The following is a 19012-nucleotide window of genomic DNA, read 5'->3' on the forward strand; positions in this document are numbered from 1 at the left end:
CTACAGCCCCTAAGCAAAAGCCTTACATGCTGTAGGCTTTCAATTATTTGTTGATAGAGCTTATGCTGATAAATACATTCATGCCTAGTAATGCAGCACTTGGACTTGGATTACCTATATAGGGCCAGTTCACCCAGCCCCGACATCCAGGTTGGGGCTGTCCAGTATAACTTTCTGCAATGCTGGCAATGCGCTATCATCTGGGGTGTCCAATAAAGTAGACCAGGTAGCTAAATGTGGTTATTGAGGACTTAAAATATGGCTGGAACATCTGAGAAGCTGGGTTTTTGTTTTTTTTTCCATTTTAAATGAGTGCAACACCCTCTAATGATCAGCGCTATTCTACTGGACAGGGCAGCTCTAGAACTTGCCTTCTTCTGTCAGCCTCTTTCAATTGTGTCCCTTTCTCCCCACTAAAGGAATATTTTCTAAACCAAGAAGTAACTCTCACTGACTCAAAGCATCACAACTTCAACCGATCCCAACCCCTTTCTTTAGCGGTTGCTGATGTCTTCATTGTGCAGCTTCACCAAGAGCTGGCGTGAGAACAGCGCCCATATAAAACGCAGCAACTCGGGCAGTCCCACGGGACAAAGTGAGTCATACACCTAATGACATGAAATCATCCAACAAAAATACTGATTGCATTTCTGCCTCGTCTGGAGGAGTAGCACGGCTTGCAAACCAATCGTCTAGACAGGCGTGGCAAAAACGTGACCCGCGTGGGGGCGGTCAGAGCACGCCTCCCTCCGATCCAGCGTCAGCGTCTGCGAGGCTGTCCGCCAGTCTTCCCACCCGGACGCCGCTGCCACGCGCTCGCGTGCCAGACGGCATGGCCAGTCCCGGCCCCCACCCCTGGCGGTGTTGTGGCGTCCAAAACGAGAGCCGGTTCCCCTACCCAATCTCCACCCGCTCCCGCAAGAGAATCATGCCTCCTGCCACGTTCGCAAGAACCTTCTACAAACCCCGTCTGGAAAGCGTACCCCGAGCGGCTCAAAGATCAAAGTACCCCGTACAAAATGGCGACAGGGCCTGGGAAATAACCATAGAGACACCCGCCCTCCGCGGAGAGAGTGCCAGCCTCTTCGGGGCGTCGGTGCTCCCTGAGCGGCGTGCGGAGCTCGCGTTACGGCGGAGGCGGGAACAGGGTGCGCCTCCAAGGGCCCTTCTAGGATAACAGCGGGCAGTCTCCATGGTGTTGGGTCCTCCGAGCCGGATCACGTGGCTGGTGGAAGCCGCCGCGGGGGCGGAGGGAGGAGAAAGGGGCGGGAGGCCGGGGGGCGGAGGTATTGTTGGAGACGGGGCGCCTACTGGGTTGTCATGGAGCAGCACGGCCGGGCTGGCGCATGCGCCACCTGACCCGCAGGTTGGTCGTGAAGCGGCGACCTCGGCCCTAGGTGAGAAAGGAGGTCTGGGCGCACGAAGAGAGGGTTTGAGCGAGGAGCGTGGGGAGAGGAGGTGGGAGTAGGGGAAAGAGGGACGCGAGGTAGTCAAGAGGGGCAACTTGGACTTTTGGGGCACAGAAGGCCAAATGGTGGGATCAGATGCTGTGCGTACCTCTCCCACTGAGTTGGTTGGTTTGGCTGTGAGGGGTGGTACCGCCTGGGGGAAGGAATCACGGGTGAGGACGGGGCTGTGTCCTGAGAGGGGGCTTGTGTGAGGTGCCAGGGGTGTAAGACCGTTAGGGCAGGTGGGCCCTGGCCTCTGGGGTTAACAGCCTGCAGGGCTTCCGGGCAGGGGGAGAGCCTGGAGACCCCCTGCCAAGTTGTGAACGGAGGGGCAGGGACGGGGTAGGTGAGTGGGTGCGGGAGCTGGTAACCCATTAAGGGGTCCGGGGCACAGGTGTGCCGCCTTTTCCAGAGACCTGCTGTCACTCCCTCACTTGGCTGGTTTGTTTCCCCTGGGTGGCCAGCCGGCCGGGCAGGGTGCCAGGGTTCGGGGAGATGGGGAAGGAGTACCAAGTAAGGGGTTGGTGGGTGGATTGAGCAGAGCTCGGATCCAGGCCCAGGTGCAGCCCGAATTCAGCCTCTCCGTTATTGCCCAAGTCCTGGCAGTGTGCACCGCCTGGGCGTTCGCCCCGGGAGGCTGGTGGGATGCCAGCCACAGCACCGTCCTAGTAGGGTCTGCCCAGTTCCGCCCTGCCCAGCTGGCAGGCTTGCCTGCCTGGAGAGTGCTTCTGCCGCCTGGCACAGCTGCAGCCTTGGCTGAAGCGGATGGGGAGGTGGGTGCAGGTACTGTGGGACCTGCTGGAAGCAGGGAGTTTGAGGAGAGGAGAATGGAGTGAGCCATACCAGGTGCCAAACAGAGGACATTGTATGGGATCCGGGTGTAACACCTTTGACATGGATTTTTGCAGCCAAGTGGAAGAATGAAAATGGATGTGAAGGGGAAGATGAATATTAGAGACCTAGGTAGATGGGGTGGGGTGGGGGGTGTTCTCTGTTATAATAGACGTTTCCCCTGTTATAATACACAGACATTTCCCCGGGATGGTATCTTCACACATGCAGACCAAGAGAAAATGACTTCAGAGAAAACCTAGTAATGTATTTATAATTCTAACTGGGATTACTCATGGTTTTCTGGGCGGGGAGGTCTTAGAGTTTTATGACCTTGTCACTTTATTGTATTTAAGTCTCTGCTTGGGCTTTCTCCTCACAACTCGGTGCATGCACGCGTGTTATACATGTGACACATTTTAAAGGGAACTTGAGCTCCCGGGAAAGTTGCCAAGTATCTATAAAAGGAGAGATCCGAGAGCAGCATTTCAGATCCTTTCCTGTAAACCTCGGGTCTCCTTTTTACCATAAGCCTACATCATCATAGAGATTGTTTTGGGGTTACCCAACCTTTAGTTTGGTTGATGAATTTATTTATCCCTGAGTTTTCCTCTGAGAATCAGGGCTAGATGAGAGATCTGCCTCCTGCAGGAGGCCAGAGCTGGAAGTTAGATGTGGAGGTGACGGTGGTGTTTGGAAATGCAGAATCTTGACCTTCAAGCTGTTCAGGTATTTCAGTGGCAGCTAAGCTGCTGGGGCTGTCAGTGAGGCTCAGCAGGCCAGAAGAGCTGTAGGAATTAATTATTCTCTTGAGTCCCTCATACATATTGTTGGGGGCTGAGGTTGCAAAAAAAAAACAAAACAAAAAAAAACCCCCACAAAACCCAAACTGTTGATGCTGAGGAGACACAATTAGCTGGAGTGGTAGAAGTGCAAAGATAGAAGAGCCAAGTGCTGTGGAGCACTCGTTAGAATTTTATCTTACACCTGTTTGTATAAACCTCTATATTTGCATTCACTTTCATGATAAGTTTTAGCACGTACTGTTCTCTCCCTGGACCTTTGGACCCTGCGTTACTGATGCATTTAGCAAGAGGCCCAGTTAGGGTTGATCCTGGCAGTTTGGGGAGCTCATGGTGGAGTCCTTTTAACAGAGTCAGGCACCTGAGGATATGCCATGTTTGTAAGGCGGTTTTTGTGGTTTCCAGTCTGTGCCAGGAAGCAGAGATGACACAGTGGGTGACAGCGTGGTAACTCATTTTCAACCCCTCGTCAGCTCATGAGCATCTGTCTTTATTGGAAAATAACCCTGAGGAGGAAGGAAAAACCCTTCTGAGGTTTTTGGACTTTGCCGTCCGTCCTTGCGGCACTGGGTGTGAGAGCGCCGAAATAGACACCATTACTCGCCCCTCCTGCGGAGAGCCTCGTCTGCTGCCTGTGTGCATGTGAGTGGGTCTGCTGTTCTTGGGCTGGTTGGGTCCTCAGTGCCACTTCCAGGAAGGAAGTGCCCCTCTCGGAGCAGAGGGGCCAGGGTGGGAGGCAGCCCCGCTTTCTCCAGCTTTGTTGGATGCCGCTGAGCATTAAAGCTTTCTGCTGCAGTGAGAACTGCGGGCGGAGGCTTTCACGTTTTTAGACACTTTCGCATCCAGAGTAGTTCACTTGCTATTCTCAAGCGGACTGTGTGGTTTTTACTTCCACCTGCCGCCAGTTCCCCAGGATCTAAAATTTTGGCGTCTGTTTTCCTTTTCACCAGTTTGTCAGTGTTTCAGCATTTTGATTCCACCATCAGTATTGTCCTGCAGGTCTTTGATGGGCCAGAGTAAATTCCTGTGTATCTTTTGTAGCTCTGCTAACCGCTCTTTCATATCAGCAGCAAGACCTTGTCTTGTCACAAGGGTTGTAGAAAACTAAACTGGGATGCTTTATCTTAAAAACCTGGAACATAATTTATATTTTGTAAGATAATGGGAAACTTTGCCAAGTCCTTTTATTTATTTATATTTTTAGAGAGAGGGAAAGGGAGGGAGGAAAAGAGGGAGAGCAACATCAGTGTGTGAGAGAAACATCACTCAGTTGCCTCTTGCACACCCCCAGCCGGGGACCTGGCCCACAACCCAGGCATGTGCCCTGACCAGGAATCAAACCGGTGCCTTTTCAGTTTGTAGTACGACGCCCAACCCCCTGAGCCACACCAGCCAGGGCTGTCGGGTTCTTAATCAGTTGCAACTGACATGAGCATCTTTCCTAATTTAAATCAACAGCAGGGTCAGACCCGAATAAGTCCGATGGCCCATCCATAGGCTACAGCTACTTCCGTTTTGAACAGCTACTCCTGTTCACTTTCAGGTAGAGTTATTTCAGGGAAATGAAACCATGCATGTTTGTTGGGTTTCACATAGAAGGATTACGACTTAATTAGAGATACATTTTCACATGTCAGTCTATTTTTAAAGCTGTATTGTCCATGCTGTCGGCCTGCCTGGCTGTCCAACAGGGAGATGTTGCTTTTGCGTAATGCTGTGCGAGACGGGACAGTGCAGTTGTTTATCTTCTGTGCACAAAGGGCCAACCCTCTGACCTGTCAAAGAGTGCTTAGTGTGACATGGGAAACCGGTTCCCTTAAGTGAGGTCGATAAGGCACAAAATAATTTTTGCTTGGGATTGTGTTTAAAATTCCGTCTCATTCAGATTGATGTGTTCCCTTTGGTCCATTTATACTGCATGCAAAAGTATGAGCAAGAGGGTTGCTCAGGGATGCTCACAGGCATCCTTGTCTTCCGTTTAATTTTATTTGGAATCCCTCCTCTGCTTCTGCAGTAGCTGACGTTCTTCACGAGATCCCGTATTAGCAGAAATGTTCAGACTTGGCATTTCAGGGTATTCCAGACACACTGCTGTTTGGCAGGGGGCTCATGCTCCTCTGTCCCTGGGGCAAATGGATGGAGCTGAAAGTGGATTATGAATTCAAGTGTCACTAGGCTTTGCTTACACCTTAGTCCACTTGGGCTGCTATTACAAAATATCACAGACTGGGTGGCTCATAAACAACAGGAATTTATGTCTAGTGGTTCTAGAGGCTGGTAGTCCGAGGTCAGAGGGCTGGCATGGTCAGTGAGGGCCCGCTTCTGGGTCCCGGACTTCCCGTTGTGTCCTCACCTGGTGGAAGGGGCTGGGGAGCTCTCTGGGGCCTCTGTTATACGGCTCTAATCCTGCTCATGAGGGCAGCACCCTCATGATTTCAGCACTTCCCAAAGGCCACCTCCTCATCCTGGGGGTTAGGGCTTCAACACGTGGACTTGAGGGGGCGGGCACAGACATTCAGACCAGCACGTACCCAGTTTTATTATTGTCACTGTCCTTGTCAGCCCCCTGTTGTTGTGTCCCTGTGTTCTTGTCGCCGGTTCCCAGTGCCTCAGGTGGCTTGGTGAAAATATCTGGACCATTTTCAGCCCCTGCCAGCCCTTGGAAGGGCTTGTTCGTCTAACTCCCTGCGCTATCGGCTCAGTCATGGCTCTGCCGTGGGCGCGCTGTGTGTCCCTGGGCGAATCCAGGCTTCTTCCCGGGCTCCCAGCAGGTCCGTGTGGCAGCGTCTACACTTGCATGACCCATAGTCGCTTCCCTGTACGTGGCCTGAACTGAACCAGCCCGGCCACCCCGCCACGTGTCCTCTGTGCCCTTCTTGGCACCACCATCTGTCCCCCAACGTACAGTCACTGAGCCCCATCCAGTCAGCCTCCTAAATATGTCTCCAGTCTGTTTGCTTCTCTCCACGTCCACTGCCACCACCTTATAACATCACCTGGACTGTGTCGTCGCACAGCAGTGTCTAGATGATCTCAACGCCACTCTGCCTCTCCCTACTTTAGTCTCGGTCCAGCATCCAAATGCTTTAAAAATGCAGATCCAATCTCACACTTCTGGTTAAAATCCTCCCGTGACTTTCCATCACTCTTAAGTTAATAGCTGAAGTCTTTACAACGTGGGTTACAAGGCGCTGCCTGTCTGGCCCCCACCAACCCTTCCAGTGTCAGGGCGTGGCCTCCTCCCCCCCCCCAGCTCTGGCCTCCCTGGCCTTTCAGCTCCTTGTTCAGGTCAGGCTTCTGTCTCCCTTGCGGCCTTCACACTTCCACGCCCCACCCAGACCCCTCCCCCCAGGTCACTTTGGAACTTCTGCTAACTCCCAGTAACTCTGTCTCGTCCCCCAGATCCCACCTGCATGCCACTTCCCTGTCCCCCAGACTATTAGACTGTTAGCCCCTCCCCTTCATAGCTGTTATCAAAATACTAATTGTGTGATTACTTGATTGATGTCTGTCTCTCTCTCGAGAGTGTGAGCTCCAGGAAGGTAGACCATGTCTCTTGGGCTCACCCCGTATCACCCTGTGTCCTAGCACAATGCCTGGTTCACAGTGGGCACTTGGTAAACATTTATAAGTGACTCAGTGTGTGACCTAATCTGAACTTCAACCTCCTCCTCCGTAGAGAGGTACAGCAACATTAACAGCAGTGATGTTATGGGCTTGAGGTAACACTAGCAGAAATAATGTTATAGGCTTTTATAGAAGCAAAGCACTATTCTCCTGACCTTCTTTGTGCACAGAAGTGCCTTTTAAGCCCAAAAGGGAGTGTGCATATATATGAGGAGTTGTTTTTGCTCTGTTTGGTAAGACACCCAGAGAAGTGAAAGGTTAGTTTGAGAAACCACACCGTGGGAGGTGACAAACGTGTCCTGGGAAGGCAAGCCTCGTCCCAGATGGACATTCCCTCCGCTCCCCCTGCCCGGCCCAGAAGCCTAATCAAATGTGCCTTTGTTAGCTGTTTACAAAGCCTCCACTGAGTGTGGTCTGTGTGCCTTGAATTCATAATGGAATTTGAGGGCAGGGAGAGGACAGTGGACCTCCTTCTGGGTGGAAGCCCTTCTAGTGTTGAGTAACCTTGAAGCCTCTTCAGCTGAGACCCGAGAAGATACAGAGGACACGGGTGAGACCGGTGTTCTTCGCAACCCACCTTACGCACCATTTCCCTCACCTGTTTCAACTCTCTAGGGCTGGACTTCTTACGTAATTGTTGTCTCCACAGGGCACCCCAGATGCATTCGCCTCCAGCCCAGTGAGACATGGAGAGGAAGAACCCACCCAGGGAGAGCCCCCGGAGGCTCCCGGCCAAGCTGGGCAAAGGCGCAGAGGTGAAAAAGGCGCCCCGTCCACCGGGCACGGCCGCTGCCGAGTCAGACAAGGACTCTGGATTCTCAGGTTAAAAACACCTCCTCCTTTCTACATTGTAATGAGTGATCTGCCTGAAAAAGTCCCTCCCTATCACTCATTTGTGTGATGAGGATGGGAAGCTCTCACGCACAGAGTAGAGAAATATCTGATCTCTTAAAATGGCAATTCTGGTGCCATGTGGCAGGTCCCCATCAGAGTCCCCGCGGGGTTTGTTCCGAAGGAATGATTTGACATCTTTTTTCAACTCAGACTCTCAGTTTTAAATCTTACATTCCCAACTGTTGCAAATGGTTACTGGAACAAAAATGTTTCAGTACCCATAATTCTGCTGTCTTAGCTGCTTTTTCATGGGAATAGTTACACTGCAGGGAAAATACTGCATGTGGTTTCCAAGTAACAAATTAAACAAAAGTAACATATCATTTGTTAAGATAACCTTTTTGCTAAGAACATAATTTTGCTTAAAAACGCTTCCCCTCTACAACCCACCCTCCCGGGAGCCATGCCTTCTGTGTTTGGACTGGGAGCCTCTGGGCCCAGTTCCAAACTTGAGCGTCCTCAGGGCCAAGAAAGTAGAATGATCTTCCGTAGCAGTTTGTCTTAAGTCTTACCTGAAAGGGCCAGCTGCACACCCAGGGAACCTCTTGGTTTTGCGCAGATGTTCTCTTCTATTTCCAGGTGTGAGGGTGGTCTCGACATGGGACTATGGCTCCAGGGGCAATGTTTTGGCCCAGGGGAGGCAGCGCAGTGATGCAGGGCACTCTGGCTGGGGTGCCGTCCTGAGGTGGAGCCCTCTCCTAGATAGGGGAAGAGGGATGTCATCCGGCATCACTGAGACTACTCAGTCTGTCCTGTTGATTCCTTAGCTTATGGTGAGAAGTACAGCTGTTAGGAATACTGGATCTGCCTCATCCTTAGACTGATGCGTTATATTTTCCCCCAGTAGGCAGAAAATTACAAATAGACCGTTGCTCAGAAAGGCACAGGGCACCGACGGACCCAGGAACTAGAATAAGGGACAGTCCTGAAAGGGCAGGGCCAGCGTGTAGCCATTTGGGCTTTTCTTCCCTGTCGCTTTGCACTGTCTCAAGCTTGCCTCCTCATGGGGCCCATCTGAGGCATTTGTCAAAAACACTGCTCCCCGGGCCCCTCTCCGGGACATCGGGACATGAAGGGTGCTGGGGGAGGGCCTGGAACGTCTGGTGCTTGGTGTGATCAGATGGGTTGGGAAACGCGGCAGGCTTCGTGCCTCTGTTTTTTCTTTGAATGTCGTGCTTGTTTTCATCTGAGTTTCATGTCTCGAAGTTAATACATGCTCATTGTAGAAGCTCAGAAATGTAGAAACGTGCAGAGAAAAATATAAATGTCATTCATCATCCCACCACCTATTTTTCTCAGTACTGTTGACATTTTTCCTCTTGCCACCGTTGTCAGGCCAGTTGTTTTCCACTCTGCCCCAGAGTCTGGACAGTGCTTCTGACGGCTTTCCTATTCCCCATGTGGAAGAGCTTTACAAAGCATCGTGCCGGTCAGACGCAGGCTCTAGTGAAACTCATCGGACGGGTTGTGCTCCAGAAAGTGACCCCAGTGAATGCCTCCGGCCACATCGGGGCCGGGTGCCAGTGATTTCGTCACCGCCCGAGTTATTGCTTCAGTTACCTGACAGCGTGGCGTAATCTGCAATTACTAATTAGCCTGCAGTCCACACTCCGAGTTTTTCCCATCACCCCAATAGTGTCCTTTGTGGCTGTGAGTCATTTCGTCTGTTGTATATCCAGAGTCTATTGAAGACGGTGCCTTTCATTTAGTTGCCCTGTCTTTTCAGTCTTACTCTGTTCAGAACAGCTCCCTCGTCTTTCCTTTTCTGTCCTTTCTTTTTTTCGTTTTCTTTTTTATGACATTGACATCTTTGAATGAGTTAGGCCTGTTTTGTAGAATGTCTCACACTCTGGATTCTTCTGGTAGCTTCCCCATTACTAGGACCAGGATGAATCTTTCTTTTGCCAAACTACTGCATTTTTTTTTCTGTTAACATCCTCCTCATTGCACACACAAGGAAACTCTTAAATGCGGCTTACTCTGGGCGCTGCTCTGGTTGATCACTCGGTTAAGGCAGTGCTAATACTTGGTTAAGGCAGCATGCTAGGTTTCATATTATAAAAGTGCCCTTTTCTCCTAGTAATTAATTATAAGCAAGGTAGGTATGAGATGATACTTTGAGATGGCGTGACTATCCTGTCCCCGGCAAACTCTTGGCCAGTGGTTTCAGCATCCACTTACGGTCTTTGCCCAAACCAGTTACTGCCTTTGTGGTTTAAAAACGGCGATCCACTCCCATTAGTCCTCGTGCATTTTATTAGCTGACGTTCTCTGGAAAGAAGCACTTTCCCTCCTCCACCCCCTTTTTGAGTATTGCAGTGGCTCATGGAATTCTTCTGTAATCCAGTTTGTCGACACATTATCATTACTCTTTTCTGTACTCAGATTGCCCCCTGTTTGGCCTGCTGGTTAGCTCCTGTGTCTTTTCCACGTGCCTCCATCTGCGTTGGAGTACCTTGTTGCTTTCCGGGACAGCGAGATGTCCTTCCCTGCCAAAGACTTGCAATCCAAGGAGCCCTGGTTTGCTGTTCGTGCAGGATGGCATTTAGGAACCCAGACCCAGGCACCAGCTATGCACTCTGCTGCCGAGGTCTTTGTTTCTGGCCCAGTGGTTCTTGACTAGAGGCGCCCAGTTGTGAACCTGTACCTGCCTGGGTGCGAGATGAGTCCGTTCAGTGGATTGAGGGGAGGACCCCAATATCTGGAATTCCTAAAAGGCGTCCCTGGAGATTCTGATTTAAATGCGAGTTCTGACAGTTGTGCTCATTTAAATTAAAGTCACATTCTGGTCCTGCCTCATCCAGATTATTCTGAGAGCCTAGTGAGCATCTAGGGCCCCCCAGGGCTACTGCAGTCTCAGGGTTTGCTGCAATAGGGAGCTGAGTACTTTCTGATGGATCACAGAGGGCAATCGTACTCTCTCTTCCTTAGAGAGCATCTGTCTCCCAGGGTGCAGGACCCCCAGTCAGCACGCTCATGCACTCAAAGCACCAGCAAAGGAGGCACCTCACCGGGTGGAGGGAACAACAGAGACAGACACGTTTTAAACTTCAGCTTTGGTGAACGTACCCAGAATTGACAATTAGAAAACTTAGAAGGAAGCTATTTTAGTTTCTAAGCATGGATGTAAGTTTTGAGGTTTACAGATTGGTTTTGCTGTTTTTATAATTCCACTGTGAGGCCCAGAGCCTCTCGGAGGCCTTCGTCCTGCCCCAGGTCGTGCACACACTGCCCTCCCCTCTCAGCGACACTTTCTTGACAGGTGTGCACTGCCCTTGAAGCCTTTCCCAGTTCCCCTGTGCACCCGTGGTGATGGCTGTCACGAGCCCGAGTGGACGCAGGGCTTTGCCTGTGAGGGGGTTGGAAGGGAGTCCTAGGGCAGTCAGTCTCTTGGGGTGGCAGTGGTAGTTAAGGATCCCATCGAGAATCCAATGACAGTTAAAAACCCTGTCCTCAGAGAAATGTACAAAAACCCCATCTCACGAAGGTTCCACTCAGTTTCAAGGGGTGCCACCCACCACTCCCTGGGAGGCCTGCCTGAGAGTCCCTGTCCTGAGTGAACCGACTGTTTTTCTGCCCCCAGATGGGAGTTCGGAATGTCTGAGCTCGGCCGAGCAGATGGACTCCGAGGACGTGCTGGGTGCCTTGGGCTGGAGCCGGCCGGACAGGCCGAGGCAGACCTCCAAGACGGCTGGTAGCGCCTTCCCCACACTGTCCCCCATGGTCGTCATGAAGAACGTGCTGGTCAGACAGGTGAGGAGGGGCGCTCTCTCCCGAGGCCGCCTCTGAGCAGGGTGCCGGGGCAGACGGTCAGAACGCAGGGTGTTTTCTCCCCACCGCCGACAGCAGTGTCAAGGGGCTGCAGGAGTCGTGACGTGTGTTCTCATTTTCCAGACAGCGAGATTGGTTTATTTTTATAGCCCTGGTTTGTTCAAAGGGACACTGGAATTCTTTTTTCTTATAATCATCACCAGAGGATATATCCATCGATTCCAGAGAGAGAGAGAAACATTGATGTGAGAGAAACAGCAATTAGTTGCCTCCAGTAAGTGCCCCAACTGGGGACTGAACCCACAACCCAGGCACGTGCCCTGACTGGGAATTGAAGCCGCGACCCTTCAGTTTAGGGGACGACACCCAACCAGCTGAGCCACACCAGCCAGGGCAGTACCAGAATTCTTTAGTCTCGTGTGAAGGAAGGAAGTGGAAATGTCGTAACTTATAGTGCAGTCTAATATGTGACAGAATTTAGGGTGTAAACAAAAGGATCTCTTTTTAATTTGAAATGCCCTGGGAATTTAGAAACGTAGGATGCATTTATTTGTTTGAGAAGTAGAGGCAGTTTCCATGTCCCTCATGTCACATTGAGCCTTTTCTTGGTAATCAGCCGAAGCCCTGTCACCAGTGAGAAAGCAGCTCTGTGGTGTGGGGATGGCTGTCCCAGCGGAGGCCACACAGCTTGGCCATGGAGCTCAGAAACCCTGCCGTGGGCTTTGTTACATAACTGTACGTGATATGTGGTTATTGTCCAGATATGCAAGACAAGAAGATTTAGATGGAAATCTAAGCCCCATGTTTGAAAGAGAACTTAGTCACGTGAACTGGGTTAAAGAACACTTAACCTCACCCCAGTTTGCTCTAAATTATACCGGTTCCCACGTGGGTCCACAGGTTCACTGATGAGGCTGCTTGAAGCCAGGGACGTTTGGAATCCGGCTTCCTATTGTCGACCTTCCCACCTTAGGCGGAAGAACATACCATACGTGCCTGTAGCCTGACCTGACACCTTCACCTCTTAGCCAATCCCTAGTTATTTCTGAGGAACACAAACTGACTTTCAGCAAGGCATCCCAGTGAGTTTGGAAAAAAGAATTTGAAGATGTTTGCTTGGCAGATCACGTCTCAGCGGGAAGAACAGCTCTGCTTTCTGAACAGAGAGAGAGAGAATCAAGACATGAGATGGAGCCCAAACGTGCTTCTCCTGTCCACCCCGCCGGCGCCGAGGCGCGCTGCTCAGGGCTCCCACTCCCCTGGCTCTTCCTCTCCCCGCCGCCCTCTCTGGCGCCCCTGTCGCCGCTGCTTGTGTGTCTGTGTTTCTGTGCCTTCTTTGTCCTAGGCGAGGCTGGCAGCTGCGGAGTGAGGAGGCTTTCCCAGCGGAGCTGCCTCCTCCGGGACAAAGACCCGCGGGCAAGGCTGCTGGGCCGCCAGGGATGGGAGGCTCGGGGCGGGCTGACCTAATGGCAGAGTCTAGGAGTTTCCTCTTGTTTTTTTCACACGGGCTAGAATCCAGCATATTCCGAGATTGAAATAGTGATGTACTTTTAAAACTCCGTGTGTATTGTGTAATGTCTTGGTTTCAGATCTCCCCCTTTTGAGGGTCTGAGTCCGGGTCTGCCACTGCACTGTGCGATCTTGCACACAGTTACCCTTAAGCACCCTGCTCGTCAGTTTCCTCATCTTCCACACAAAGGCCCTATGTGAAATGCTTCTGAGATGGCAGCCAAGTCCGAAACCTTGTCCCGTGTTCCCTCAGATGATTTCAGCATGCACAATACACTGGAGCCCTAGCTGGCGAGGCTCAGCGGGTTGGGCGTCGTCTGGCAAAGGGAAAGGTCACTGGATGGTTCCCGGTCGGGGCCCATGCCTGGTTGCGGGCCAGGTCCCCGGCTGGGGGCGTGAGAGGCAACGGATGAGTGTTCCTCTCTCACAGGTGGTTGTTTCTCTCTCTCTCCCCCTCCCTTCCTTCCCCTCTCTCTAAGAGTAAGTAAATGGAATCTTAAAAATAATACATTGTGAAATCTAATAATTAGAACAAGTGAGCTAAGTATCTAGCACGGCAGTGGGCATGAACAGCAGCGTGAGGAGGAGTCCAGTGGAACCCATTCAGGAAAGGCATGGATTAGAGATTTCCTGGGCCCGTCTGCCTTGTAGACCCACCGCAGGCGCGAGCGAGCAGGAGGCTGGCCTGATGTCATGCTCCTGGCCGAGCCGAGCTGAGCTGAGCTCGGAAGGGCTGCTGACTGTGGGCCTCCTCCGGCACGGCGGCGTGGTGCTCGGCCTCACGCTGCTTGCTCACCTACATCCCGGGGTGTGTCTGAGCACCAGGAGGGCTCCAGGATGGGCTCTCCAGGTCACCCCAACCCTTGCCCAGGAGATGAGCCTAAAGTTACTAGTCACACGTCAAAGAGGCTGAAATGTGTGCAAGGCGGTGTGCGTGGGTGGGAGGTAGCTTCCTTCGGCCAAATCACATGACCTCCCCACCAAGGATGAGAACCTCTGGCAGGCTCTCTGCCTGGCCTCCACACTCAGATCTTTGGGACCAGATTGGAACTGGCCTGGCTTTTAAATGTTGGAAATAGCCCTGACTCGTGTGGCTCCGTGGACTGAGTGCTGGCCTGCAAACCAGAGGGTCGGTGTTTTGGTTCCTGGTCAGGGCACATGCCAGGGTTGCGGGCCAGGTCCTCAGTAGGGGGCGCTCGAGAGGCAACCACACACTGATGTTTCCCTCTCTTTGGCCCTCCTTTCCCCCTCTCTAAAAATAAACTAATAAAATCTTTTTAAAAAAAGGTTGGAAATAGATAGCCACGCCCTTCTTTATTATAGTAGATTTCCACCTGAATCAGTACTTTAATTAAAAATAAAAATATATTCAAGGAGCAATATACCAAAGGCTGTGTATCAAAATGGTCAGGGTGGGCTGTAGAGTCAGTCAGAGGACGGAATCCCAGCTCTGGCCTTTAGCATCTCGTTCCCTCGAAGCAAGTCATTCAACTTCCCACAGCCCAGTTTCCTGTCTGCGGAGGGAAATGGCAGCTGCCCCGTGGGGTTGTCGTGGAAACAGCCCGTGTGGAGCGTCGCCCACAGTGCTGGCCTGCAGTAAGCGGCGGTGCATGGGGACCCGTATTATCGTGAGTGGTTTTACCACTGTTGGTTGTCACTGCCTTATAAAGGGGCCCGTGGACTCCCGACAACTTGTAACTTTTTAACCAAGAGTTGTGTTCAGGTGAAAGAGGTTCCAGGTGCAACTAAATGAGGATAGACTTTGATGTGGAGTCACATTTGTAATCTCGAGATTAGCACATTTCAACTTATGCCAAGAAATTGTACTATTTATATTTTTATTGCCTCAGTTGTGACCTTTACTGTCATTACTTCACCTACCTACAATTTCTGTTCCTGAGTGATGGCACTTGAATAAAAATAGAGATTTCCTTCAGTTTTCCCTTAGGAAAAGAAAAAAAAAAAGGCGACATTGGGCCCGAATGGTTTGTAAGCCACTCAGGAGCTCACACAACTTCTCCAGCCGTGTTCCTGAGAAAGGCTGCCCTTGACGTGAGGGGCGCTCTGCACTTGGAACTGTTAGGAGTCTCTCTGCTCTGCCCGTGGCAGGAGCCGGGAGCACCACCCCCCCACCCCGCCCCCACCCCCAGGGTAACGCGCAGTGTGCTGCTCTTCTGCTTGCAGGGCGGCGGCTCCTCCCAGCTCCAGTCCTGGACCGTCCAGCCCTCCTTCGAAGTGATCTCAGCACAGCCGCAGCTGCTGCTCCTTCACCCGCCCGTCCCGTCTCCTGTCAGGCCCTGTCACGCTGGCGAGAAAAAGTCGGACTCCAGGAACTACTTGCCCATTCTGAATTCTTACACCAAAATAGCCCCACATCCGGGCAAAAGGGGCCTGTCCCTGAGCCCCAAGGAAAGAGAGCGTGGAACGCAGAAGAAAATCCGCACCGAGAGGCCCGGGCCGAGCTCGCCTGCCAGTGAGCCCGCCAAGACTGGTGCTGTGTCCTCCAGCCCCCCGCCTGCGGTGCCCCCCAGCACCAAGCTGGCAGAGGACTCAGCTCTGCAGGGCACGCCCTCCTCCCTAGCAGCAGGTGGAAGTCCACAGACTCTTCAGCCGGTGTCCAGCAGCCACGTGGCTAAAGCTCCCAGTCTGACCTTTGCTTCCCCCGCCAGTCCTGTCTGTGCCTCAGACAGCACTCCGCATGGGCTGGAGAGCAGCTCCCCGCTCTCACCGCTGCCAGCTAATCACGGCTCGCCTCTGTGGGCCTCGGAGCACCTCTGCCGCAGCCCAGATATCTTCGCGGAGCAGCGGCAGAGCAGACACAGGCGCTTCCAGAACACCCTGGTAGTCCTGCACAAGTCTGGCCTGCTGGAGATCACTTTGAAAACCAAGGAGTTGATCCGTCAGAACCAGGCCACTCAGGTGGAGCTAGACCAGCTAAAGGAGCAGACGCAGCTCCTGGTAGAGGCCATCAAGGGCAGGGCTCCTCAGGCCTGGGCCAAGCTGCAGGCGTCCCTCACGTCAGGGTCCAGTCATTCTGGCAGTGACCTAGACGCGTTCTCTGACCGCCCAGACATGTAGCACAGAGGGCGGGTCTTCCTGTTACTTGAGTGGTTCTCTTAACCCCTTGGCTGTTACCATACTCCCATTTCCCAAAGCTTGTATACGAGCTTCTCCTTCTAATCTAAACTGTTCAGCAGTTCACTCATGAGGCCACCTGCCAGTACCTGGCTGCTGTCTTAACCTGTGGTCTATGCACAGTTTACATACGTCTGTTCTGCTGAGGACCTCAGCTTCGGGGTGTCCTGGAGTCCCCCTTCCTTAGCCTGCAGGCACTCAGATGGATCTCGGGGCAAAGCAGGAGAGGAGTATGGGAGGTCCTTCTCATTGCCGCCCCCCCACCATCCCACTCACCCCCCGTGATCAGAGGTGCAGTGGCATGGATGAGCATACAGGGTGGTGCCTGTCAGGCCAGGAGTGGGTGACATAAGGATCCCTTCACAGGTCTTCCCTGAATGTCTTACAGAAAAGTGAGAGGAAGTGTGTCTGCGTTCCTGAGGCATCTCGACATCTGAGTGAACCCGAAATGCTCTGGGCACAGGTTGGGCGTAGGGTGCGAGCACTTAATCCCTTAAAGCTTTGTTTCCTAAGCCTGAAAGCCGGGAGGAAAGGGCAGTTCCATCTCACTCTTACACTTGCATCACGAACCAGGTTTCCCTTCGCTTAACCTGGCAGGCAGGCAGGCAGCTGCAGGGTTTAAGGTGCGGAAGAGGCTCGGCACCGCCTGGCATCACAGTGGGCGAGTCACTCCTTGGACTTCGAGTCCGAAGACAGACATGGTCAGTATCTCTCGGTCAGGAGCGGGAAGATTCTGGCACTCTGTGCTTTTCTTCTTTCTCCTCTCGAAACAATGCAGCCAGTTTTATGTGTTAATTTTTTTTATTTTAGAGAGAGAAACATCAGTTTGTTCTTCTACTTATTTATGCATTCATTGGTTGATTCTTGTATGTGCCCTGACCTGGGATTGAACCCACAACCTTGGTATATTGGGAAGACGCTCTAACCAATGGAGCCACCCGGCCAGGTCTTACGTGTGAACATCTTAAGGATAGCTTCATGGTTCCTGAGAGTAAGTAGCATAAGTTAACCCTCTGCTGCCACTTTTTTTTTTTTTTTTTTCCTAAAAGAGGGAACAAGTGATTATTAAGCTTGATGGATTTGGGAGTAAAATCATCCTGAGGTTACGAGCTATAGGAGCCCACACACTTGGGGAACATCCTGTCGGTTTTCTTTTGGCCTCCAGAGCCTTCATTTCTCCCATGTGCCACGCTGTGATGTGGTACAGCGGCGGGGCAGCGTCTTCTGTGTTTCTTCCGTGCGTTGGATGTTGGCAGCAAACCCAGAGGGGGAGTGTTGCTCTTGTGAAATTCATCTGGGGATGCGGGGTGTGATGAGAGTTTACAGGTGATGCACATTCTGCAGCTTCGTTGTTAAGGTCAACTAGATTTCTAATAGTGAAGTTGCAAAGCTTTTCTCATTTAAAAATTTCATCCTCTTAAAAATCTAAGTAACAACTTCTGGATGACCAGCTTTTCTGCAAGGAAAATGTTCTTGAAGCTTTACTAAGGCCAGACAGAAGCTAAAGCTCGTATTTGCTAGGCAGTGGTAACTCTAACATAGTGGAAAAATTACAAAGCTTTGGGTTGCCTACACTCTGTTCTCAAACATGCATGAGTTAGGTGATACAGACATAGAAATAAACGACTTGGTAAAATCTCTGAACTCTCCTGATCAGTGCAGAATTACTACCTGCCATTTGCTTTCTGAAAGAGTTTCAAAAAACCAGAGCAACTGTGTCTTGAAGCAGACTCAGCGACTGAGCAGTTTTGCCCTGGCCTGCCCCTGTGCCTCCCCAAATCTCTGGAGCTGCAGCAGCTCTGGTCTGCGCACCACGCCGGGAAGCTTCCTTTTCGATCGAGTGTGCTTGGCAGCAAAGCTGTAGAGACGGGTGCACTCAGAACAGCCTGGGCGAGAGTCGTGAGTCTTAGTGTCAAAAATCTGAACATAGTTGCTGAGAACCAGATTTATTCCATCGGAAAAACCCTCTGTGGAGCTATAAGCCTCTCGGACTCTTCTTCCTAGATTAAGGTTTGCGTTTCCCTTCCTGTCCCGGTGAAAGATGATGGAAGCCATCACCGATCCTCACTGCCGAGTGGCAGGAAGCAGCGGCACCACTTGCAGCTCTTCTCTGCTATGGGTGCTGGCAGTTTCTCTGGGCTCTTAGCGTGGGTGCTCCTGCCCTAGGGGAGCTGTAGGCAGGTGAAGCCAAGCAGAGAAGTTAGATCTCGGAAGGACAGTCCAGTGAGACTGGCAGACGTTTGGGGCCAGGAGCCAGGTCAGCAAATGGAGGATCCTGGGAGCTGACCCGGAAGACCCTTGCGGGTTGCACACAGCTGTAAGCAGCAATGGTCTTCTCGGGGCAGAATTGGGTCCCGTGTGACGCCCGGTGGCAGAGCTGCTGTTTGCTGGAAGTGAGACGACCTGATTAGCTCAAGCCAGTCCTTAGGAGAACTTCTGGCAGGTTTTGTTGGCAATATTGAAACACATCTAGAAAAAGCTGCTGATTGAATGGGATGTGGGGATGTAGTTTAATGACCTTGTAATTTATTACACTCTAATTGCTGTTTATTGATCATAGTATTGTCTGACTTGACTCTGATTCCTCCAGCAGCAGAGTAACTCTCGTGCAGATACTGAAGTGCTTTTCCAGCTATGCATTCTTTAGGGTAGAGACTTACTTACCAAATGTGAATCCTCTTGAGGAAGTATGAAGTTTTGTAGAGATTGACTGTGAATTGTCAGAGAAAAATAAAAGTCACTTACTTGAAAACTAGTTGGCCTTTTTGCTTCGTAACTGCTTAAAAATACTAAGTGAAACCCAGAGTAAGTATTTGATTTGACTGAAGTCGCAAACGTGCGCGCAGGTCGTCGGGGCACATTGGGGTTAGAGGCTGAACCTGCAGAGATCCCTCCCTCGGACTCGGACCCGGACCGGACCGGACCGGACCGGACCAGACCGGGGTGATGGTGGAGGGAATGCGAGCCGTCTCGGGACAAATGAGTGAGGCAGTG

General features: G+C 51.7%; 1 protein-coding gene across 7 annotated transcripts; it reads left to right on the forward strand.

The window, feature by feature from the left end:
• The first annotated feature begins 1265 nt into the window (after positions 1 to 1265).
• Positions 1266 to 18773, forward strand: CIPC (CLOCK interacting pacemaker). Of its 7 annotated transcripts, none has more exons than XM_045822786.1 (5): positions 1300 to 1397; positions 3556 to 3724; positions 7359 to 7531; positions 11187 to 11356; positions 15068 to 18773. In XM_045822786.1, the coding sequence occupies exons 3-5, from the start codon at positions 7396 to 7398 to the stop codon at positions 15959 to 15961; spliced, it is 1200 nt and encodes a 399-aa protein (XP_045678742.1). In that variant the 5' UTR covers positions 1300 to 1397; positions 3556 to 3724; positions 7359 to 7395; the 3' UTR covers positions 15962 to 18773. The 7 variants fall into 7 exon arrangements, with proteins under 7 accessions (XP_045678740.1, XP_045678742.1, XP_045678739.1 ...); XM_045822783.1 differs by having other exon boundaries at positions 1313 to 1397; positions 3488 to 3724; XM_045822782.1 differs by lacking the exon at positions 1300 to 1397 and adding an exon at positions 2477 to 2541 and having other exon boundaries at positions 3488 to 3724.
• The last annotated feature ends 239 nt before the right edge of the window (positions 18774 to 19012 follow it).

Source organism: Phyllostomus hastatus, unplaced genomic scaffold (assembly GCF_019186645.2).
Source record: "Phyllostomus hastatus isolate PE091 unplaced genomic scaffold, TTU_PhHast_1.1 phas_scaffold_501, whole genome shotgun sequence".
In the NCBI taxonomy this organism is placed as follows: Eukaryota; Metazoa; Chordata; class Mammalia; order Chiroptera; family Phyllostomidae; genus Phyllostomus; species Phyllostomus hastatus.

Excerpts from the sequence above, each read along its gene's own strand:
- CIPC (XM_045822784.1), top strand. The coding sequence starts at position 7,396 with ATGGAGAGGAAGAACCCACCCAGGGAGAGCCCCCGGAGGCTCCCGGCC. Across the intron at positions 7,532-11,186 it reads CAAGGACTCTGGATTCTCAG|ATGGGAGTTCGGAATGTCTG; the intron begins GTTAAAAACACC and ends TTCTGCCCCCAG. Across the intron at positions 11,357-15,067 it reads AGAACGTGCTGGTCAGACAG|GGCGGCGGCTCCTCCCAGCT; the intron begins GTGAGGAGGGGC and ends TTCTGCTTGCAG.